Source organism: Rhinopithecus roxellana, chromosome 7 (assembly GCF_007565055.1).
Source record: "Rhinopithecus roxellana isolate Shanxi Qingling chromosome 7, ASM756505v1, whole genome shotgun sequence".
Taxonomy (NCBI): domain Eukaryota; kingdom Metazoa; phylum Chordata; class Mammalia; order Primates; family Cercopithecidae; genus Rhinopithecus; species Rhinopithecus roxellana.
In genome coordinates, this window is record NC_044555.1 from 103,254,223 (window position 1) to 103,278,800 (window position 24,578).

General features: G+C 42.7%; 1 protein-coding gene across 3 annotated transcripts in view; it reads right to left on the bottom strand.

Moving 5' to 3' along the window:
* Nucleotides 1-24,578, bottom strand: part of AMOT (angiomotin) — a 67,318-nt gene that overhangs the window by 37,036 nt on the left and 5,704 nt on the right. For 2 of the 3 annotated variants that reach the window (XM_010353289.2, XM_010353290.2), the window contains exons 2-6: nucleotides 21,596-21,673; nucleotides 14,293-14,441; nucleotides 11,437-12,370; nucleotides 4,154-4,670; nucleotides 44-188 (exon numbers count right to left, since the gene is read on the bottom strand). In XM_010353289.2, coding sequence (XP_010351591.1) covers nucleotides 44-188; nucleotides 4,154-4,670; nucleotides 11,437-12,308 — 1,534 coding nt within the window. In that variant the 5' untranslated portion in view covers nucleotides 12,309-12,370; nucleotides 14,293-14,441; nucleotides 21,596-21,673. The remainder of the gene's footprint in view (nucleotides 1-43; nucleotides 189-4,153; nucleotides 4,671-11,436; nucleotides 12,371-14,292; nucleotides 14,442-21,595; nucleotides 21,674-24,578) is intronic. The other variant, XM_010353291.2, reaches the window with a different exon arrangement.

The following is a 24,578-nucleotide window of genomic DNA, read 5'->3' on the forward strand; positions in this document are numbered from 1 at the left end:
AGCTGCTTCAGAAGTACAAAGACAAGTCCTTTGGTTCCGTCACCTCTCAGATCCCTGTTGAAATCATGCATCCTCCGAATCTCGCCCTCTAGCTTGTTTCTCATGGCTTTCTCTAGGGCCTCTCTTTTGGAGGATGACTTCACGAGGTTCTCATATGCCTCTGAGACACGCTGGATTTCTGTCTCCACCTTAACAACAACAGAAAAGAAGATGGTGGTGATGGTAGGAGGTTGATGGGGAAAATGGTCTGAAAACAAACATGCAAATCCTCGGTGACAGCTTCTTCCAGGGCTCACAGACGGCCAGGAGGCAAGCATAACACAGTCAGACGAGAAAAGTTTCAAGGAAGGATCTCCACCTTCAACCATAAGCTTAGTAATTCACTCACGGTGTCATGGTCTTTCCTCGGGTTAAAAACATAGACAGTTTCTGCCTTCAGAGGAGATGGTAAGACAGAATAAATTTTATAAATAGTTATAAAGAATTTTAATTTCTGAAGAAAACTCTTAATTTTGAAAATATTAGTAATTATATATATATAGTATATAGATACTTTATTCCAAAGCATTCAAAGGGCTTTCACATGTTGGTTCCAGTCTGTACTGATTATCTGCCTAATAAGCAGGATACCTCTTCTCATTTTAGCAGAGAGAAAAGTTAAATTGCCTCTGAAGAGCAACTGTCAGCAGCAGAGACCAACCCTAAAAACCTCAAGCTTCATGAAGCAGTTCAGTACAATTTAACAAACATTTACCAAGGACCAAATATTTACATCAACTCTTTAAAGTACTATTGGGGGTGTGTAAATATGAATGAGAACATTTTCACTGCCCTCAAGGAGGTTTCAATCCAATCGAATGAAAGAATACAGGGCAAGATATATCTTTAAGAAAAGTAGAAGTAGTGCCATAAAGCACAGACAAGGAAGAAGTTATTCCTGTTTGGGGGAAGTGGGGAGGAGAACAGTATCTGGGAAGAGGTGGCATTTAGAGTCAGATCCTGAAAGCTGGGTCAGATTTCAATGAGCAGAGGTGAGGGGAAGGGTATTCTATTCTGAGTAAGCAAATGCATTCCCAGAATGACCAGTCGTCTAATTTGGCTGGACACTGTGGGGTACACAGAGGGAACCTGGCGAGATATGGCTGCTAAGATAGACTGGAGTCAGATCATAAAATGCTTTTAATGCCAGGCATTTGGGCTTTATCCCACAGTCAGTGGGAAACCAGTATAGATTTTTGAACAGAAATTCATAATCAGAGTTGTGTTTTATGACACCCCTGCAAATCTCATAAAATGGGGAAAATAAACTCAAAGAGAAAGGGTCTTGCCCTGAATCAGCCACAATCAGGCAGAAAATGAGAAATTAAACTCCAGAGTCTTTCTGTAACTAGTATAGCTCCATTGCACATAAAATAACCACACAGATATTTGCATATAATTTGTATAAGACAAATAAACCTATGGCCTATTAAGCAATTTTCAGATTAAATTGGACTCTGCAACCATTCTGCATTCCTTCTGTGTTTTCCACTATCCTGTTTAACAAAGCTCAGGGTACTTTCTGGGGAGAAATATCAGGCCCCTAGTGGGACACTAGAGGAAAGGTAAGGTTGCCAAACCAGTCAGATTCAACACGCCTCCATGTCCAAAATTCTGCCAGAGACAAGACTGCCTGCAAACAAATAAGGCTTACACCACAGAAAAGAGCAGACTCAAAAGTGTTTTTCTCTTCACAGATGGCACCAAGATAGCAGCACAGAAGGTGAAAACTGGTGAATGGCATTTAGAGACAAGATCTGTAAGGCCTGCGCCTGATGAAGCTTTTGCATGAAACTCAAGCGCTGGGGAGAGAAAATAAACATTTCTATCTGAAAGAGCAGGTTTGGTGTTGGTCTGCTCTGGGCAGCACTTATAGTTCAAGGCTGTCCAGTTGTGCACAGAATGCAACACCTGGAAGGCAGTCCCTTTCCTCAAGGTGTGCAGACTGCTATTTCAAGATCTTATACTAATCCTTCCCCTACCCACTGTATAGATACTCTATCCTTCAAAAGGGCAAGTCCCACAGCTCTCAGTAGGGCCTTCCAGGAAAAGCCATCACAGAAGGATATATCCACTGGTTTGGGCTGGGTGATGGTGGGGGCAGAGAGGAGGGTGGCAGCGGGTTTTCCAGACTTACTCTGTCTACTTATTCCCCTCATGAGCCTTGGGCCTTTTCATTTCCTCCAGCACTACCTGAGATCTACCTTAATTTTCCCCACTTTCCTTTTCCTCTCCTACTCCACCTTCTTCTCTACTCTACCTCCACACTGGGTCAGCCTCTACTTTCCCAACACTCAAGCTGTTCCAGTTACACTTATTTGAGGCATCTTTTCCCATCTTGGGGAACAAACAACAGCAATCCTATTCTGTTCCTCTTCCCTGTCACTGGCTGAACCCACTCCCACACACACACACAAAATCACCATGGATCCTTTGGCAAAAAGGGTCCGTAGAAGAGCTGGGTTCATCCTTCAGTGATTGTATCAAAGATGGGCTGGGATCACTCCGAAGAGAGTTTGGAGAGGGGGTGTCAACTGCTAACCTAATCAGCCAGGTTGGGTTTCCAGTGTATGGATACAATTAATTTACTCCACCAAAGTGATGGGGGCAGGGATATAGTTAAAATGAGGGGGTGAAAATACAAAATCAGGGAATAGCCAGGAAGAAACAATTCTCAGAGCACTCCAACAACCCTCATCCAGATTTAGGAAAACTAAGGGACAGGGAAGCCATTTTCCTATATAAAAATCCTCTGTTTGCCAGGCCCAGTGGCTCACGCCCGTAATCCCAGCACTTTGGGAGACCGAGGTGGGCGGATCACCGGAGGTCGGGAGTTCAAGACTAGCCTGGCCAACATGGAGAAACCCCGTCTCTACTAAAAATACAAAATTAGCCAGGCGTGGTGGCACATGCCTGTAATCCCAGCTACTCAGGGGGCTGAGGCAGGAGAATTGCTTGAACCCAGGAGGCGGAAGTTGCAGTGAGCCAAGGTCGCGCCATTGTATTCTAGGCTAGGTGACAAGAGCGAGGCTCTATCTCCAAAAAAAAGAAAAAATCCTCTGCTGATAATAAGCCCCCGTCTCCTTTAGGCCCCCAGATTTGATGTCTGTTTACAAATACTCAGCTCCGTTCAGGCCTCTGAAATTTCTACTCCTGGTGTTTCCTAAGGACAGAGCTTCTGGACAATACAAGGCATCCCCCTGTCCCTTCCCCACTTTCACCCTCACCTCTCTGAACAATTCACATTGTAGGGAGACCAAACCACATGAGCTCCACAATGACAAAAGCTGCAAAGAAGCTGCCAAAGGCATAACCTTATTCACCAGCAGCCCCTGGAAGCCAAGAGCTAAGGGTCCTCGCTTGGGGTACTCTAGAGCTAAAGTCCCAGCTGCAGGAGCAGGGCGGGCAGAGAAGAATGTGAACTGGAGATACAATCCTTTTCCTATTTCCTCAGCCTAGGGCTGTCACCTGTCACCCAGCTGTGGTGTTAAGCCCCTCCTGCCCCCAACACACACCAGAGAAAGAGAGCAGATGTTGAATTTGAGCTGCAGAGAGGGACCAAATCAAAGGGTGGGGAGGAGGGATTGTTGAAAGAGAGTTACTATGAGAACTCCCACTAGGAAAAGTATTCTGAGCCTTTTCCAGAACAAGGCAGGACCGCTCTAACTTTAGCTGGTGAGATTTTTCTAGGAACTACATTTATTTTTACATTTAAGATTCAAATTCATATTTGGGAAAATGTGACCAAGACAATGAGCCTTAAGGTGCTGTCAGATCCTTTACCTATACAGGCATCACCAGTATTCTTATCAGGAAGTATCACTGCCTTTTGGAATTCTAAAAGAATCAATCACGTTTTCTTTAGGACTATGGCATCTGGAAAAACTGTATAATTATTTTTCTCCTTGTGTAAATGTAAGACATTACTTCTCCTAGGTAGACAGGTAGAAAGCTTTTTCCAAAGTTTGACCCATATCTAACCTCCAGATATAAAAGTCCTGAAGATCTGCCACAAGTAATGCTGGGATTCACAAGTGGACACTTTAATGTGAATATTAAACTAGTCCCACAAATAAGACTTAGAGGCCCTAATATCCCAAAACGGAAGCCTCACCTTCTGCAGTCTTGCCACCTTCTCATAGCATCCTTCCAACTCCTGCCGCAAGTTCCGATTCTCATCTGAGAGGATCTCAACCATCTGCTGGGCTCTGGAAACAATGGCAAAAGGGTCTGCTGGCACTGGCTGATAAGAAGCAGAGGATGGCTGAGCCCGAGGCATAGCTGAATAGGCCTCTCCTGGCTGCTGCTGTGGCTGCTGCTGCTGCTGTTGGTGGTGATGATGATGATGGTGCTGCTGCTGCTGTTGCTGCTGCTGCTGACTCAGGCCAGGTTGGGAGAGACGATAGTGATCCCCCTGGTGAGCCTGATTAGGAAGGAAATGCTGCTGCGGCCTAGGCAGGTGAGCTGAATGGTCTCCCTGGTTTGGGACCAAGGAGTGTCGGGCAGGAGACAATCTAGTGGATGCTGGAGATTGTAGCAAGGGCAAGGACCCCCCAGAGGTCAGAGAAGAAGTAGGGCTGTGAGGCTGAGAGTTCCTGGTTGACAATGGCAATGAGATGTCCTGCGCTTGCCTGTAAAACATGAAGGGCAGGTGCGGGTTAATTTCTCTCCCAAGGCACTGGGGGACAAGGGCTCACAAAAGTGAGATGAGGAGGCTTCTGATGCCCCCAGGACACCTGCAAAATGAAGAGCAGGCAAGGCCTGACTATGGGGAAGTCTAACCCTGCCTGCTCTTTCTCTGCAAAGACTACAGCCCTTTTCCAGCCTGACCTTCTGTGACTCTGCCTGACAAACAGAGGTGTGATCCCATGAAGGTCAGAACCAGACAACCTCCATGGTCACTTTGTGAAAATCGTAGTGATACACACCTGTACACCCATTTGCTCAAGTCTAAACATTTCAAACCATTCTTCTACAAGGTAATTTTCATCTCATTATTTTAAATTAAACCTTTTCTGACATTATACATGTGGTCCAGCACACATAAAGATCCTAGTTAAGAAACTATGTTCCATTTGCCAGGAAGGAAACAACGAACAAACATAGAAACCACCCCTCATCTTGCTATCTGCACCTCCCTTTAGTAATTCATACATTCACAAAAAAAAAAAAAAAAAAAAAGGGCAAAACAAAACAAAAAAATCTATTCAAGGATTGGTAGATACTTATATAACAGACACTAAATAATTATTGTTGCTTCCAGTTGTTAATGATTTAATGATTCCCATTAGCAGTAACCATAAAAAGACTTGAAGAGGGTTACAAGCAATGCTAACATACTATTTTTGGTGTAATGAATCACAAAATGTAAGAACTGGAAAGGCCTTATAAGAAAATTATTGCCGGGCGCGGTGGCTCAAGCCTGTAATCCCAGCACTTTGGGAGGCCGAGACGGGCGGATCACGAGGTCAGGAGTTCGAGACCATCCTGGCTAACACGGTGAAACCCCGTCTCTACTAAAAAATACAAAAAGCTAGCCGGGCGAGGTGGCTGGCGCCTGTAGTCCCAGCTACTTGGGAGGCTGAGGCAGGAGAATGGCATAAACCCAGGAGGCGGAGCTTGCAGTGAGCTGAGATCCGGCCACTGCACTCCAGCCTGGGCGACAGAGCCAGACTCCCTCTCAAAAACAAAAAAAAAAAAAAAAAAAAGAAAATTATTTAGTTCAACCCCATCACTGGACAGATGGGGAATGAGGTCCAGAAAGGGGAAGTGATCTGCCAAATATTAGAGTGGTAGTGCCAGGGTAGAATCCTTCTTTCCCAATTCCCATTTTCTGGCTTTTTCTACTACCATAATACATTGATTTCTGTGTACTGATATTCAGATTTCCAGCCTATTGGTCATAGAAAGTTCCAGAAAGAGACCTTTGGTACATTGTTTAATGTGGCTCTCCCATTTTTGTACCCAATTACCAGGTACAAAATGCTAACATCTAGGTATAAACAATTCATACCTAATGACTATTAGCCATTAAGGGAAACAATTAGAGTATGTGGATGGATCACTTCCACTATCACCACTACCAGGAATAATATCTGTCAGTGTGCACTGAAGACAAAAAGCTTGTTCATCCCCTAGCTCATGCCCAATTAACCTCATATGCTCCCATGTCCTGTGGACGCTTGTTCTACAGTTGGTATTTCTCAATCCAGGGAAGACAGATGGCTAAGTGCATGGGATCTGGATCCCAATAGAGGGGTCTGGAGACCTCTTCTGCTGCTCACGAGCTGTGTAACTTTGCGCAAGTTACTTAATCTGCATGAGCCTGTTTTATTCTTGAGGTCACAAATAAATTGCAAAAATACTGAGGTCTTCTCATTTTTGGCGCAATAGGAATTACAAAGAGTCACTTCTCTACCTCCCAGTGAGATAAGCTGATCTTGTTAGCTTGTTACTTAAAGGATATCCATTTAATCTTTGCAATAAATTGCATAAAATTCATGGTGGAACTGGGACAAATAACCAAGAGCAATTAACTTTTAACTGGCATTCCAGATGCTAAAGCACATTCCTCACACACACACTCCATTTACCATTACTGTTCATTTATCCATGTTTACAAGGGATCTTCACTATAAGGGCTTTTTATAGCTATAAAATCATTCCAAACACTTTCTCATGGATATCTAATAACCTAGATCTTCCCAAGAGTCCTCAAACCTGTTCAAACCCTGGATTCTGTCGCTCAGCCCCATCTATGCCTCTGGTGTACCCACATTCTTCCAATCACATACATCTGTCATTATAAATAATTGCTGAATATTGAACAGGGCATGCGAACTCTCTGGGCAAAGAGAATTGACATGGTACTCATGAGTATAACTGGAAAGTTGCTGCCATACATAATATTTTTCCCCAGAGCTCAAAGCACTCATTCAATCAAAAGCCTGGGAGTTATTTATACATTTATTTGGCGAAGAGTTCCTATTTTCCAGTCTATGGATCTTCAGTTTCCTCACAGGTAAAAGACTATGTGCTCTTTTCTCTCTTTGAATGAGAGCTATTATAATTTCTACATGCCTACAGAGTTAAAATATAATGTCCTGAGATTTGTTGGGGCTTGTGTGCCTCTTTTCTGCTTTGTGGGCAGAAAAGAGGGGCTTAAGTTTCATGTTCTCCAATGCAGCTTTCAAATTTTAAGGGAAAAAAAATCACTATATTAACCTTCATTTTTGTTCCCAGAATTTGCAAGTCCAAGGCCTGGAAGGTATTCTCTTTTAAAGACTGAACGCCCAGTTCTGAATTGGGCTTTCTCTCCACAGCTCCCCTGGGCCTCATCAAGCAACCCAGGCCTCTCTCTCAAACAAACTCGGCCACTGGCCTCCCTCCTGCCTGGAGACTGAAAGGCTCCTTCATTCCCTGGACAACAGCACGTGGCCTTCCAGGGACCTTGGGAAGGAGGAGACCATGAGGTCTCCAGAAGGAGGTCTCTGGGGTCAGATAAGCTGAGGATGAAGATAAACAGAGACAAGGCAGCTGCCCCTCAGTTCCCCAGACTGGAAAAGGAAGCAGATCTCAGTGCACTGTGATGTTGGGAAAACCAAGGCAGCCCGTCACTGGCTGGTTTGCAAACAAGCAACGGCTTGGGCAGTCGCAAAGGGAGAGAAAGCCCTTCAGTGAAGAACTCAATCTGGGCTCCAGCATCCACCCGTCAGGGAAAAGCAGGACGGAATGAACACTGGGGTGAAGCTCCCCCTGAGAAAAAAGGATTAAGGAATGACAGGGGGTAAGGCAGAGTGTGTGTGTGTGTTGGGCAGGGAGGTGGGGGAGGGATGTCAGAGGAAGCCAAAATACACCCCAAATTAAATAATAACAGTAAGAGTAATAACAGTAATAATAAAGGTGGCAGCCACGTGAGCAGCACACTCTCCAGGTCCTTCCAGCACACAGCAGCCTGAATCACTCCCCACTGACACGTTAACCAGGAACAACAAGCCGCCTGCAGACAACAGAATCACATGATTCCATGCAAGCCCTGACCTGCCTCCCACCACTTCCCTCCCTTCATCCTGCTCCTTCCTAAGGCTACCTGGGCAACTGGGGCTCTGCAGAAAAGGGGACATAGCATACATGCAGGACAAAGGCCAGTGACTAAAATCAGGATCCTCCCCAAAGTTGGGGGATTGGGGTGGGGTAGGGGGTACACTCCTCCCAGAGATAGTAGTGACACAAAGGGAAAGTAAAAGCCACTCCACCCAGCTGACATAGCACCTTCCACCCTGCCACATCCATGACTGGGAGTCCTCACCCTCTGCAGCCACACACACATGCACACATGTGCACGCAGACACACTCCACACACCTGGCACACACATGTGCAATCCTGCACATACACTCTCACCAGAGCAGGTGCCACCCAATAGCCTGGAACTCGACTGATCCTCACCACAGAAACTGCCTTTCCCAGGCTCTGCAATGGCGAATCGGTGAATCTGTGAATCCTGGAGCAGGCTGCAAATTCCTGATGGTTTCTCTTGCACAACCAGCTCTGCTCTGAACTACAGAGATAGGTCACCCTTAGATTCCACTAAACAAGGATTTCAAGAAACCTCAGATCTGGGCATGATTTCAACAATTGAAAGGAGGTGGCTACTTTATAAACAGAAATGATTTAATTTTTAAAAGCAGTTGATAAATATATAAACCCAGGATGCAGAAAAGGTTCAGCACTTAGAAAGACAAAGATTCTGAAATTTTAAAATTCTTCAGATGGCTTGGCTTTGTTTCTCATCTGGAGTTCTGGGCATTCAAGGTATTTATTTTTTAAGTGGGGAGAGGAAGACATAAGAAAGATAAAGTAATAAAAGGATTGTTTATAATTTTGTTCATTTTAACAGCAGATCTCCAGCAGTTCACTGCATCTCTAAAAGCAAACAAATGTTTTCTTAACAGCAATTTGTTCAAAAAGCTTGCTTTGCATCCTGATCTGTAATTTGTGGATTAAGGGCTCAGAATGTAGTCTTCTAATTGGCTGCTGCTAGCAGCAGTTACTTGGAAAGGTACTCACAAACTGTATAGCTAGTTGGTTAAAGGAAATAGAGGAGGGAAAATGTGTCACCACCTTAAAGCAGTACACTTCTGGAAAGCAGTTCAACTACCTCCTTTTGCCAGTAATTTGTCAATAGGTGCCACTCCCTCACGTAGGGCCCTGCAACAATTTTACAGCCAGAATTTGCCTGATGCAGACCCACATTTCATATGGAGCATCCTCCCACTAGGGCCATTTTAGGTTTGCTTATTCATCAAGCATTATCAAGCACTCTGCTGCTCTCCCATAGAGAAAAACTTGTTACAGCAAAACTGTGTATTAAAATGTTGCTCAACAAGGGTAGATCAGCATGGGCTCTGTTGCTTTTGAGGACAGAAAGAAAGAGAAATCCACAGATAACTTAGGTGGGAGGATAAAAAAAAATGTATCTTCCTGTAAAATACATGCAGCTAAATTTCTCCGGTGGTTTAATCAGGATGGGGAAAAAAGAAAAAAAAGAAAAAAAAGAAAAAAAAAAAAAAAAAACCTCTTTGGGCTCCCTATTATTTATTTAGGGAGATCAAAGGGCTTTTCCATCTAGCTTCAAACACTGTGGGAGTCATTTCAGATCACAAACAATACTGGTGAATGAGTTCTGAAAATAGCCTTCCTAGGAAGGCGGGCTGTATGCTGAGTGGGGCTGTGGCTTCTGCTCCACACCCCAGCCAACACACTCCCCTCCCACAAGGCAACAGACGTCAGCCCATCAACAAACTCTTCCATACTGATGGGAAAAGTAAAACAGAAACCCCCAGCTTCATTGATATTTTGCTGGCTTGAATGGGTTTCCACTAAGTGAAGCAGTCTTGAACAGACCAACCTTTCCCCCCGGGTCTTCCGTTTCATTGGTCAGATGGGAATCTGGTTCCTGATCTCTTTTAAACCTGAGTGGCCCTGTCGGTTACCCCATTTCCTGTTCCAAGACACTTATCAGAACATAGGCTCCTGTCCTTTGAAAGCTGCACAGAGGAGGTTGAAAAGGGTTAGGAAATCAACCTGGGTTAAGAGGGAAAAAAAAAATCCTAAACTGGCAAAGTTAGGGGTGGAGTCCAAAGTGAACTGCCTCTGGCTAAAAAAACAGGACCTGGAGGGCAAAACAAAGAAATATCAGGAAATGCTAGGTGCCTTCTCTTACTTTCACCCTACTCCACTCCAGAACTGCCTTCTCTCCTGAGTCACTCAATGAACTTCAAGCCAGAAGTTTTTTCCAAAATAAGCAAGTAGGGTACAGGAGACAAAGAGGTAGACATCAAAGGACATCACAGACCTAGTCTGTAAGCTGCATATAGATGAAGGCTAGCCTAGGACCAAGCACTTCAAACCTGATGGCCACCCATCATTACTCACGGTCATGGGGCAGGATACCACACTTAAATGCCACCATCAGTGCCCACAGTTTAAACCTTTTCTCCTGTCCTGTATGTTGAAATACTACTGATCAGAGACATGGCCCAAATACTAACAACAGGAACAATGAACAGAATCATAGAATCATAAGATTTAGTGAATATAGCAGTGGGACAAAGGACCTCTGAATAATTAAGAAGTATATATAGGAACAACTAAGTATATAAGACAGAAATGGTAATATTTTTCCTTCTGTATTTTAGCATCTGACCAAAATTTCTAAACGATGTGATGGGAATTTAACTCAAAGGTTTAAAAATGTGACAGCCAACTAATAAATTCTCTACCAAAAAAAGATACAACAGTCCAGATTTCATAAACTGCAAGCATAAGGCAAGTAACATTCTGAACCTACATACATATATAGCTCCCCCACCATAACATCTGGGTATTTGTTTAGTGTCCAAAAGAATAATGGTAATTCTATGGAAAAAATGATAACTGACAAGAAATACACAGATTTGTTTGCAAAAATAAATGATGAGAACTTCATGGAGGGGAATATGTGCAAGTGATAGGATGTTCCAGACTAATTAAAATGCAAGGTAATTTGCTTCTACTTCTCAAGGAGGGCTTATGAGAAACATAGACCCCTTCTTCAACATCCTAGGAGACAGAACAGCAAATAGCTACTGAAATCAAGACTTTTGCTCCTGTTCATCCACTAGGCAGTTGAGGCCATGCTCAACCTACAAAGCTAAGGGATTGTTAATACAGTGCTAATTATGGCTACAGAGGCTACAAATTCAGGTTGGCAGGCAATTCTCTAAGCCAGAGGCCTGTCATGCATTGCAGAGTTTGTTATACCAAACAGCTGCCCATTCCTTCCCTAAGATTCCCAACACACAGCAGAAGCTGGTTGGGGATGAGGTCAGGAAATGACAGAAAGAGAACTCTCTTACCTGGCTGCTCCATACTCAGGGGGATGCTGATACCTCATCAGTTGCCCCTCTGTTCTCCCTGGCTGGTTCAGGCGATGCTCACTATAGAAGTGCCCTGGCTCTTGGGGCTTGCACACTACAGATTGGGGTGGCATGCCCTTGAAGGGATACTCTGGTGGGGGGCCTCGGTGTTCCATGCCCTTCAGGCTATGCTGGTTAGGAAGTGGCCCTTGGGCCTTGTAGAATTCACTGGAACTTGTGGGATTCTTGTACAGGTCATTGGGTTGTGGTGGGGAGAGGGGAGCACTGGTAACAGGTGGATGGGCCTTAACTCCACTGGTGGCCAGTGACATCTGCATTAGTCGTTCACTCAAGGAACGGACATGCCCTTGCTTAAGGTCTCTAAGTCCTTCATCTTGGTGCATCTTTCCAGGATTGAGCCGCTGAACGGATGGGCGTCCCTCGGTCCTCATCTTCTGGTTGGTGACTCCAGTGACATAGAAGGCAGCTCCAACACTGGCATGCTGTTGGCCCCGAAAGTACTGGGACTGAACCTTGGCTTCTTCATAAGTCGGGAGTTCTTCATTATTCTGCATTCTAGGAGACAGTTGCTTCTCCATGATGATGTTTTCTGACTGGATTTCCTGCCCCTGGGGTTCTTGTCGAGCAGCATGAGCCACAAGCTGTTGGTGGTGGTCTTGGGGACTCAACACATCACTCTGAGGGCCCAGGTTCCCACTGCCAGTGGGGAAAGGAGGGCCATTCCCTGTGGCTTGCTGGTGTATGGCAAGTAGGCTGCGATTCTCACTAGGATTGCCATAGCGAAGCTGCTCTTGTAGCAAACGCTGCAATACTGTGGTCCCTCCACTTGGTTGTTCTTCAGAATTTCTCATCTCTATTGCTGGTGGTGCCTTGTGAAGAGAGAGAGAAATTGGGCACCTGGGCTGCCCTTGACCTGGGAAGGGGAAACAGGAAGCTTAACACCCAGTTGATGGATAAATTAGTCCTCTAAAGGGAATGAAAATGGATATTGGAGGGTGAGGATTCTATTGCAGAAACAAAGTAGAGAATTGAACCTAAAATTAATAGATTTTGGGGGATTCCAGGCCCTAGCACTGATATGATGAGGAAAGTGGAGGCATAAGAGCTCTAGGTTTCCTCTTTCACTTTTAGCATGAGTTAAATATTCAATCTGGACTTAACTCCTAAGAATGCTTGAGAAACCTGGAACAGTCAAGTAGGGTAATTAAAGTGGGTAACTTTTCAAGGTCCATATTCACAGGCTTCATCTCTCTGTATTCTATTTAAGGTAAAAATCCAAATTTTATTACTGTGGAGGTGGGGGCAGGACAGTGGGGAAAATTACCCCATAACAGGATTTGTAAAGCAGCTCAGCACATGAAGCGAGCTACAAAATGCAAAACAAAGACTCAAATAAATAAAAGGTGAAGAGAGCTTGGCTTGCACCAGATAGTAATGATCCCTGCCTCGATGCAAATCTTTTTCTCTGATCTCATAAGGCTCTGAAACATCTTTTTAAAAAATCATTTTTGTAGTGTCCATTTTGGATGCTGCTTGGCTTAATAAGAGAAGGACTTAGAATACGTATTACTGACAAAGTTGCCTTTCAGCCCTCCCGAAATAGTCATCGAGATTTGTTGTTGTTGTTATTGGGTAGGAGAAGCTTAAAGGGGAAGCCTCTTTTATTTGAAGTGTGCCTCTGACAAAATTTAGAAATTGAAAAATACAAAGATCATCCTTCTGGAAAGGGTGTATGATTAGCATATCCCCTCCCTCACCACCAATTCTTCTAAACAGGTAATATGGGTTGACTGAAACTGATAACTTTAGTAACACAATTTAATATTCAAATTCTAATCATACTATTGGTTTACAGGGTATACAACTGATTCCTCTTTCCTTAACGTCTATTTTCTCAAATGAAAAATGACTGGTAGATGACTTCTCTCTCTCAGCACTGTACAGTACACACTAATTCATTAGAGATTCAAAAATTCTTTGGACAGAATCTGTCATGTTAAGTATTGGAATTAAATAATAACGTTCAGTAATGAAACTCTCACTCTAAGGATCTTTAGTAATTGGTGGAGAATGAAGATAATGTCACACAAAAAGTCACAATAAAGGTCAATTTAACCCGCATCAGGTTTCTAGATGGCAACTCTGGCTCCCTGGCTCCCAGGCTCTTATTTCTATGATATTAAGTGGCCTGCAATCTCTCTGGAAACATGAACCCCCTTTCTTTGGTCATGCAGAGACAGAGTGACCCAGAACGTATATATAGTATATGAAGAAAGTTCATCTTCTCTCTTTCTTCATTTCTTGTTGGTTACTGCTACCTGGCTTCCAACTGTTGTGCTGGGCAGTCTGACAACACGAAGGGACCCTCCAAAGTCCCTTTCATCATATTCTCTTGGGAAGTGTACACCAGTGGGGTAAGCAACCAGTCCCGTTTCCGTTCCTCCCAATGTGCCTCCAGAACTCCTGCACTTGAACTGTCAAATTGGGATATTCTGATAGGTTGACAAGCATAATATATAAATCTTTTTTGGTGCCCAAAACTAGAGAGATGACTACCAAATTACTTTTCCTTGCTCAAAAAATGGAAACAGAAACACGTATGGTGTTAAAGCAAAAATGACTTACATACGCTCCCTGCAAGGCAGGGAAATGCAGACACTGAGCTGCCCTGGACCCTGAAAAGTATACCACCCCCTCCCATGTCACATCCACCCCACCCTGCATGCACACAGTCACATATGCATACACACATACACGAGCGCGCATGCGAGCGCGCGTACACACACACACACACACACACACACACACACACACACACACAGAAATATTCCATACCTATTTCTGCTTTCTTTTAGGCTTAAAGCCTTGATCAGGATAGGGAATTCTTGCTTATGAGCAGCTCCAGAAACCGCAACGGCAGATTCCCTCTCCCCTAACACTCAGGTTCAGGGTAAGCGCCGCCAAGAGTCCAACCACTGGTCACTCTGAAATGTTCAGGAAGGGAAGGGAGGGAGAAATAAAAACGTCGTTTCTATTTTGCCACCAACGGCCAGCAGTTAACCAAACCAGTTCTTCCAAGAGAATGACTTGTCCTCCTATGGTGCTTGGTTTTTAAATGAGTAGCAGAGTCCATCTCCACTAGGGCAGAAAAGAAACCTCAGTATCCAGCAGCTGTGTCCGGAAAGCCAGGCCGGTCTCCAGTGATGGAAATGTTCAGGTCTGAGACCAGAAAGGCTTGCTCTGTTCTGACCTCACAGCCCTAGAAAGCTACCACTTCCATTCCAAGTTGGAATGGTGGATGATGACAAAAGCCAAAACCACTGTCACCTTTAGGGTGCAAGCTTTAAACTGCTATTAGTAGCAGGAGAGGTTAGTGAGGCTCACTGTCCCACATCCCAGAAGGGAGTGCAGTCATCATAAGGTAGGTTTTTGGTCAAAAAAAGAACACTCAGTGAGGCTCCCAATTTGAGTGCCTCAAGCTCAGATAGGTGGGGCGGGAGGGGGGCGACTTCTTTTCAACCATGTCACTAAGTATTTATTGCGTATTGACTATTCCACACATTTGTCAGCCTCATGCTAGACACAATAAGGGCTACAAAGACACATAAAATATAATCCCTGCCCTCAAGGAGCTTACACTCTGATCATCTGATCAACGGTCCATCCATTCTTGGAGTAGGAAAGTAGACTGCCCTTCCCAACATAGACTGCAACCCTTCTCCAAGCAGAAGATGCCTCCACTTGTTTCTTGGCACTTCCATTGCCCCGGTGTCCCAGCAAAAAAAAAAAAAACTCACAGACTTACATTATATAGACTAGATGCAAATGCATAATAGACCTGGATTTGAGATAGTCCTTATGTCTAATTTCTGCTTGGACTCTCCGCAAAGCCTTGTCAGCCTAATCAAAATGATTCTAAGACTCAGGAGTTTAAGTGAGATGCACATGAACCACATTCCTATCTTCTGTCCTGGCCTACCTATGATTCATTCATATCACTTAAAGGAAAGGCTTAATCCACTCCATGAGAGGAGGAAAGCAATGCAAAAGAAGTACACAAACATCTCTGTATTTTGAGAGCATGTTCAAAACATTCAAGTTTGTAAAAAATCCACAAAACCACAAAGTGATTAATTTAACATTATTTCCTTGCAATGTTGCCAAAAATAAAGTGAACAGACATACAGTGAACAAACACGGAAATGTGTCTTTCCATCTTGTTTTGGCACAGCATATAATCATGATCAAAAGCATAATCATCTCAAATCTGCAAGGTAATTATTTTAGGGTGTCTCCCCTAGTTTTGAAGCAGAGGAACAACTTCTAATTGGAATCAAAGCTGGACTTTTAACAGAGCTATGGTACATAGCCACCGGCTTCTATTGTCCAATTCTGAACAAAACATTCATCCCTTTTTTTTTTTTTTTTTCAACTGAAACACCAGAAAACCGCCCAAGGCTTTTAAACTTGAGTCCCTGGAGAGAAACTACCATATGATTATTTTCCAGTACGATTTAGATTCTTCAGGCTGATATTACTGATTTTCTCCTGATACTCAGCTCTTCACTGAGAAAACTTTACTCGTGCAAGGTCTTTCTTCTCTCAATTTTGTCGTCTGTATCCTTTTCTTATTTATTTATTTATTTATTTATTTAATCTATTTTTGAGATAGAGTCTTGCTATGTCACCCAGGCTGGAGTACAGTGGCAGGATCTCGGCTCTCTGTAACCTCTGCCTCCCGGGTTCAAGTGATTCTCCTGCCTCAGCCTCCCATGTAGCCAGGATTACAGGTATGTGTCACCATGCCTGGTTGATTTTCATATTTTTAGTAGAGTCAGGGTTTCGCCATGATGGCCAGGCTGGTCTTGAACTCCTGACCTCAGGTGATCTGCCTGCCTCGGTCTCTCAAAGTGTTGGGATTACAGGCATGAGTCATCATACTCGGCCCCTCCATATCCTTTTCAAAACCCAAATCACTTTATGTGAACTGGACACAGATCGTTCCCCTACCCTCACCCACCTCGTGCCATCTTTGTCTCTGTTTAAAACAAACAAAAAAAAATCAGCCTAAGGAAAAAGCTTTGCAGAGTCCTCTCCAGTTTACTATTTTCTTCTTCAAGAACTTATGTTCATCTACATGTCAAGAGTCACATAATGAGGAAAACACTACTCCACGTATTTGAGAAAGGAAAGGAAAAGACTCCTTGTTTCATGCACAAGAACTAAAATAGTATGAACTCTGTAACCTTTAATCTCCCTATAGCTTTAATCATGCCACTGCCAGGGGTCTGACATCATCTTCAATCAGTAAAATAACTTTGTTTCTCCTGGGCACACAGACTGTCTCTGAGAATATTTGATAGAAAAAAAAAGAATAATTGTGGTTCTGTATTTAAAAATGCAATTTGAATCTATATAATCAACTGTTCTATAACAACAACAGGGAAGCAAGGCCAAGCTAAATTCTTACTCCATTTGCAGTCATTGGCCTCTCTCAATACACCTGTGAGGTTGAGCCAAAACATATTAATGAAGGCCGAGACGTTTCCCAAGACAAGTCCCAGAAAATCCACATTACAAGGTGGTCAGGACAGACCAAATTCCCACCCTTCAAATAAATTTTGCAATATGCCTATAAGATCTTCTTTCTATCTCCTCTTCTATACCCTCCCAAATTCTGCCCCTACCTCTCATTCTACCCAACCAGGATAAAGAATCTAAGTCTAAGAAAGCTGTTTCTCTGCTAAATCTTGGTCAACTTGTTTCATCCAATTTGACTCCCTTATCTGGGCCAGTTCAAAGTTTTCCCTGTACCTATGTGTATGTATTTGTGCAAACACACACACACACACACACACACACAACCTCTCACAAAAAGCGAGAGGCCCCAGTAAATTCTTACGTTCTCTCAGGTTGGTCCATACTGTAGCCAAAGTACCCTAGAGAATACCTGCCCCAACACTCTTACAACCTAAGATACCAATTCACTTCATTTGGGATGTGAAAAACAATGGTTCTTTTGCAGGTTATCGCTAAACCTTCAACAGGTAACAGGTAGGCATCATAAACACCGTGGCACAGAGTCTGGGCCTAGAGTCACACTGCCCAAGTTTAAATCCTGAATGTATGTCTTACTAACAGACCTTGTACATGTCTCTTGATCTCCCAAGTCTCAATTTCATCATCTGCAAAATAGGGATAATGGTGCTCATACTTCATAGGGTTGTTACAAAGATTACGGGAATTAATCCATGTAGAGTGCTAAGCATGGAGACTGGCACATAATAAGGCCTCAATAAAAGTAAGCTATCACTATCACTGTTATTTCAAAGTAGCCTTTTTTTTTTTTTTTTGAGAAGTGTACAGCAATTTTATGAAGAAAGTTTTTTTTGTTTTGTTTTGTTTTTAAAAAAAAAAGAACCTTTATTTGCAACTCAGTCTACTACACAGGGATCCTTAGATCATTGAAACCCAGAACTGGAAAGGCTCTTGGGAGAGACCACCCAGTGGTCCCACCCTCTTCTTGTATACACGAAGATGCCAGGGCCTCAAAGGCTAAGAGAGAGCCAGGACCAAAATGAAACATTTATAATGCCTAGGGCAAGAACCCTTCCACTACCACATATTATCTAGCATTATTTGCCTGTACAAAGAAGAGGCTTAATAACTACTTATTACATAGAATTGACCCTGGTTTTAAAAGACTATAAACCTGCTTTAATGCTACCACTGATTTTCCAGTTCCATTGGAAGTAAAATGTTAATGGAAGGAAGGAAAATTCAAGGAGGTAAGGGGGAAGTGTTCAGCTAGAAGTACTACTATAGAAAGGCTTTGCAAATTCACTTTTTAGGCTAAGATGTGAGGTGGATTGAACAGCAACATGAACCTCCAGGGATCGATGTCTCCAGGCCCCCTGTTTCAGGTCTGTTCAATATCATACCAGCTTGGCATTTGCTCTTACTTAATTCTAGCATTAGTTCAAGAAAAGGCTTAAGAGAAGAGTCAGCCCCGACTCTTCTTTGTTCCTATCTCTACCTCTACGATATAGTTTGGAGGTATGTCCCTGCCCAAATCTCCTGTTGAATTGTGAGGTTTGGTGGGAAATGATTGGATCATGGGGGCAGATCTTCTTGGTGCTGTTCTGACAGTGAGGGAGTTCTCATGAGATCTGGTTGTTTAAAACTGTGTGGCATCTTCCCCTGTTGCCTCTTGCTCTTGTTCTTGCTTTTGCCATGTGATGTGCCTGCTCCCCCATCGCCTTCTGCCATGATTGCAAGCTTCCTGAGGCCCCCGCCCCAAAGCCAAGTAGATGTTCGCACCATGCTTCCCATAAAGCCTGCAGAACTGTGAACCAGTTAAAACTCTTTTCTTTATAAATTACCCTGTCTCAGGTATTTATAGCAATGCAAGGACGACTTAATACACTCTATTGCAAACACCGCAATTATTTTTGCAACACCCTATTAGATTAGGTTGAAAAATTATTTTAAGAACCACAGCAAGGCCTTGGCATTTCCAAATCTTACTGAGGATCAGTGTGAGAGATCCGTTTCTGGGATGGTAACTCAAGGTCTTGGTCGTTTTTGGTCCCAGTTTGACTTTGCCTTGCTCTGAAGCAATTACCTTGAACATGTTTATAGGCAACAAAGGTGATCAACCCTGAAGTGGATGTGAGCAGTGACATACTGTGTAGCAAGGAGAATCCTGTTGCCATCTCCCTCTATCCCCCAGCACACACATCCATTCCCAAAGAGGAGTAGACTATGTCTTCACATCCCCTTCTTTATTATCTCAGGAAAAGTATAAAGGGTCCCTGTAATTAGATGGAGCCTAAAATGAGAAAAGTTTAAGAATATACCTAGAAGCTGCCTGCTTCACCAATCTCTAACCTCCAATGCCAGACCACCCATTTTTCATGTCTACTTATATTTTATTTTACAAGTAATATAAGCACAGCATGCACATATTTTTAATAAAGAAAAAAATCACTTACAATCCCAGCACCTCAACTTAAGCATTGTTAACATTATATTTCCTTTAGTGTTCCTATGTGTATTTGTGTTTTTACAAAGCAATGAATTATTAATAAGATGTAATTCTGGATCCTGCATTTCACCTCATCATAAATACTTTTTCCATGTTGTGGCATAACTTCATAACATTGTAATGGCTGCATAATGGTGCATTAAACAAGTGTATCAGCATTCACTTACCCATTCTTCAATTATTAAGACATGTAAATTGCTTCCAATTTTATGCTAGTCTAAATAATGTTACAAAAACACTTTGTGATTGAACCTTTTTCAATACTATAGGTTGTTTCTTCATGATAGAATCCTAGAAGTGAAACTGATGGGTCAAGAAGCATAAATGTTTTTAGACAACCCACTAAAAAATAAAATTAGCAAAACACCAGAGTCCCATGAAATCCCTCCCTCATTTAACGAAAAATTATCCTGCTCTCATTTTTCCACCAGGGCAGAGCAGGGCTCCTGAGAGGGAAAGAAGCCAAGAGAAGCAGTGTAGTATCCCAGTGGCTTGCGAAATGGCAGAGTGGAATGTGGGCTCCCCTGTGAATCCAGCTTGCATGCACTTGCCCCAAATTGCCACCCAGCCAAGAAGCTAATTAGTAAAAGCATCAGGTGGGTGAGAACAGGTTCATGGCCTGTAATAGCTTATATCATCTTTCATTTTTGCCCTTGGAAAGATCTGACAGTCAGCTTGAAGACATTCAGTTCTTGTGACCCAACCTGCTTACATTCTGAGAATTGAATTTGTCAGTTTTTAAATCCTAATCTTCAATATATCTTAAGGGACATTTTGCTTTATAGAACTAAGCAGGCATGATCAATGAGCCTGTGAGTGTAGCTCTATTTTCAGCCTCAGTTAAGGTGGCACATTTAAGGTCAGCCCTGTTTAGTATTATATGACTAAGTGACACCTGTCTTAAATGGTCAATGTATTATAGACAGAGGTTTATTTTGCAGACCTGACCATAAAAGTCATCCAGTCCTAAAGCAGGGGAGGCAATAGGTCAGAGATGCCCCTGGTTTAGCAAGAGTGGACACAACAGGCATTCTTTCCATGACTTCTTAGCCAGAACTCTCAAAATAAGGCAATTCTGCTTTCTACCTTCTCTTTGAAGATTTTTCCCTAATCCCTCCCCATCTATTCCTGACCTCAACTTTGCTCAATATGGAAAATTAATTCTCTATGATGACACTTATCACAGCAAATTTTCCATAAACTTTTATTGAGCACTTACTATAGCCAGACATTGTGCTAGGTAAGCCCTAGGGTGGCAATAAATAAATAAATAAATAAATAAATAAATAAATAAATAAAACAGAGCCCAGTCCTTGAGGAGCTCGCAGTCAGGCAGAGGAGGCCCAACTCAACAGGAGAACAGAGGTATGAGCCGATAGCTCCGGCAACACATAGTGCTCTGTAAAAACCCTGGGCTACCTGAAAAAGCTCCCAAGAAGAGGAAAACACCAAAAACCTATGAGCTGAGTAGAAGACATGGAATGTGATAACCAACTTGACATCAAAGATAGGTTGAGATACATCTTTGGGAGTCATTAGCATATGGATGACAGCTAAGGTCATAAGAGAGGACTAGACCATATTGACTAGGAACAGAACAGAACCCAGGATGAAACTAAACATGGACTTCTGGAAAAAAAATGGTCATTTAAGGGTTAGGTACTTTGCAAATGTGGGAGGGAAAGAAATTCCTTTATTTGTCCCCATGGCCTTTCCTCCCATAAATCTCCAATCTAGACCTTGGAATACTCAGCTCCAGGGACAGAAATCCCCAGCTGTAGTGCAGAGACAAAAAAAAGTTAACTCTCACCTTTTAAGCTTCTGAGTGCCCCGGTAGCAATCACCATTACGGGTTGAGCCAGAAATGGAAATGGAAGTTGCTAGACTGTAAGATCTTAGAGGGCATGGGCTGGGTGTGTGATTTTTCATTGTATCCATCCCAATACCTAAAACATTAACTGGTACATAAAATGTGCTTAATAGTTGCATTCTGAGTAAATAACTTTCCCAAAACTTTGCTAGAGGCCACAGCAGGAGAAGAAAACAAAGAAAGACATGGAATAACAGTAATAATAATAATGTTATTGTTACCTTTAGTTTCTCAGCCTTCCTTCTAAGGAAACAAAAGCTCTTTCACTTCTGCTATTTTATTTGTCCTTCTCAGCAGCTCTGTGGGGAAATAAAGGCAGATGTGATTAATTCCATTTTAGAACTGGAGAGGGAAGCTCAAGTCCAGAACAGATAGCTAATCATAACTAACTGCAACAGAATTTCACCATTGCCCATTGGTAGGGCCAACATTGGAACCCAGGTCTTGTGACTTCCTTGGTTCTAAGACATAACCCTCCACAGAACCTCCAGTTTTTAAGAGGACAGTTCACAAGAGAAATTCATTAGGAAAGCAAACTCCTGAAGCACTCCAACAGTATCTTGAGCAAGTGAGTGAGCTGCATCTAAAAGAAAGTAATCTGTTCCCCCAGGTCAACACTGGGATGACTAAACCCAATTCCCAGTGGGGCTCTACTAACATAATTGAGAGCTCCCTGCTTTGCTGTGCCCCTTTTCAAGGGAGCCCCATCTGCCTTCAGTCTGGTTTTTGTGTCTGAGTGGGGCTCAGGTGCTGACTGCAGGTGTGGCATCCAGCAGGTGCATGGACAGGAGCCAGCATTTCATATCTTCATACCGAAGGGTCTGAGTCACTCTCTGAAGGCAGAAGGCAGCCCCTCCTCCTCCTGCTGTTGCTTTGCAAGCACAGGGAACCTGCCTTGCCTGTGGTGCCATTGCAGAACTGAATCTAAACCCTGCCTTCCCAAGAAGGACTAGAGTGAGATTAAACCACAAATCATATAACCCAGCTAACTTTCTCACTTGCACAAACTACTGCAGGCATACACCTACGCCGTAGGCACAGCGTCAGAGAACCTAGGTACAGAATGACCGTCACCTAAAGTGATGGGGGGAAAGGAGGGCCACAACAGGCCCATATTTTGTATTTAGCTACACAGCACGGACTCTACTGCAAACGACCCTAAAATCTCAGAAGCAAATACTTACCCCCCTAAAAAAAAAAAAAAAAAAGGTGGAGTACAGTAAAAAGAACCTGCTAGAAATCTTGCACTCCTGTTCTCACCATAACCTCTCTCCTTCAGGCTTCCAGGGGAGAATCGCTTAGCCTGGTCACAGAAAGCACCAGGTCAGAAAATTCATCATATTTCCCTAACAAAAGCCCAACTGGCAGCCTGAGACAGATAGAATGTTCCTGGGAGTAAAGGGGGTCATCAAAATTTTCTTAGCTTCAAAAATTGTTTGCTTTTAAAAAAAAAAAATCTGCCTCCCCCACTCTCTCTCTCAGGCACACACACATAGACCAAAGAGAAACTAATTGTACAAGAAAAAAAAATGAAATCTTACCTTAATAAAATGGTTTATTGTCATTTGTTCTATTTCTCTAATTCATACGGGAAATTCAAATAAGCTTTGGTTTACAGTCCATGATCCAGAAAGCAAAACTGGCTACCACACTAAAATGTGATCATTGTATATAAACATAGTAAAACAAAAATCTGAACTGAAAATCTAAATGTAATAAAGAGGAAATTAGGTTTCTTCAAAACAGGCAATCTAAATAATTTTCCCCATCTGTGATTTTTATCTTAGTTTGCTATCACATGGAACAAATGTCACTAATTCAATGCAAATACATGCCCCTTGAAAACAACCAAAATGAGTAAGGGATGTACTAATTAGCTTCTAATGGGTAAGGTTTTAATTGAGCTATTCTTTAACAATCTTCATCAAAGTTTCCAGGGCAACTTCATAAAAGGATGTCAAACCTGGCCCATATTTTTATTCCCTTAAAAATAATTTTCAAAACACAGAAACACAGAAAGCTGATTTCTCTTCAATGCTGTTAACACTCAGGCCACTACATTTTCTGATGTCAGCAATCCCCTTCCCACAAATATTCCAAGTATGCACCACCGTCATTCTCCTTTCAATTATGTGGTTTCTCTGCTCCTTTACTGATTGAGTCCAGGCCTCTCGGATAATGAGAAGCATGTGCAGGGAAAATATGCTCTTAAAAAACACATACATCAGTTTTATCTGCATTATAAAGGGGAGAGCAGATCATTTGTCCACATCAAAAAGACTGAAATGTGAAGTTTGCTATGGGGTATATATAAGGGGAAAAAAAGATCTGTATCAATGCCTAAGGTTGGTAGAGGGGCAGCACAGTTATTGTGATCTGATGTGACACCAATAAGAATAAGGGAGACTCTCCACCAAATCCACCCTTTCTAGCTTGGCCACATTTGTATTTCATGTTATCTTAATGTTTCTTTTGGGGGTATTTAAGTTCTGACATACACATGGAAATGAGCCACGAATTGTACAGCAAGCATAAATATTCCATCATTAATAAAAACCAGCTGTGTATAAAACGCTACAATGGCTGGGTTTCAGTTACTGGCTATCATCAGTATGTGTCACAAGCAAATATTACTGAAAACTTTCTCCCTTAAAACGCACATGCGCACACACACACAGACGTGTGCTTTATTCTTTTTCACCTTTTGGAGGAGCTTTGAAGAACTCACTGATCTCTATAGTCCTTTTCAACTAACGTTTCTTTTTGAAGCTATTTTTCACCACCCTGTAAGATGCTAGAGTTCTCTTATTTGTACCTCAACTTACCACACAGTACAAAACTGTTTAATTTTTTTTTTTTTTTCAAAAAGCCGAAAGGGCCAATAATACAAATGTTGGGTTAATGGTAATTACAGTTTGTAAGGCAATGGGGCACCAAAGGGCACTGTATGTTATGAGAGAGCAAAGCTCATTAAAAAGGAACACCTGCTCAAGACCCTATAATAAGCCTGCTTTGCCATCATGCAAACACCTTTCATCCAATGACCTCAAAGCATGTGCCCAATATGAAGCATGCCGAAACACCTCTGTGAGGTATTAATATCCTTGCTTCCCAGAAGGGTAACTGAAGCTTAGAGCGGCTAATTCATTTACCCTTGGTCACATGGTAAGCCAGAGAGGGGCCGGGCAGAGAAAACCAGATCCC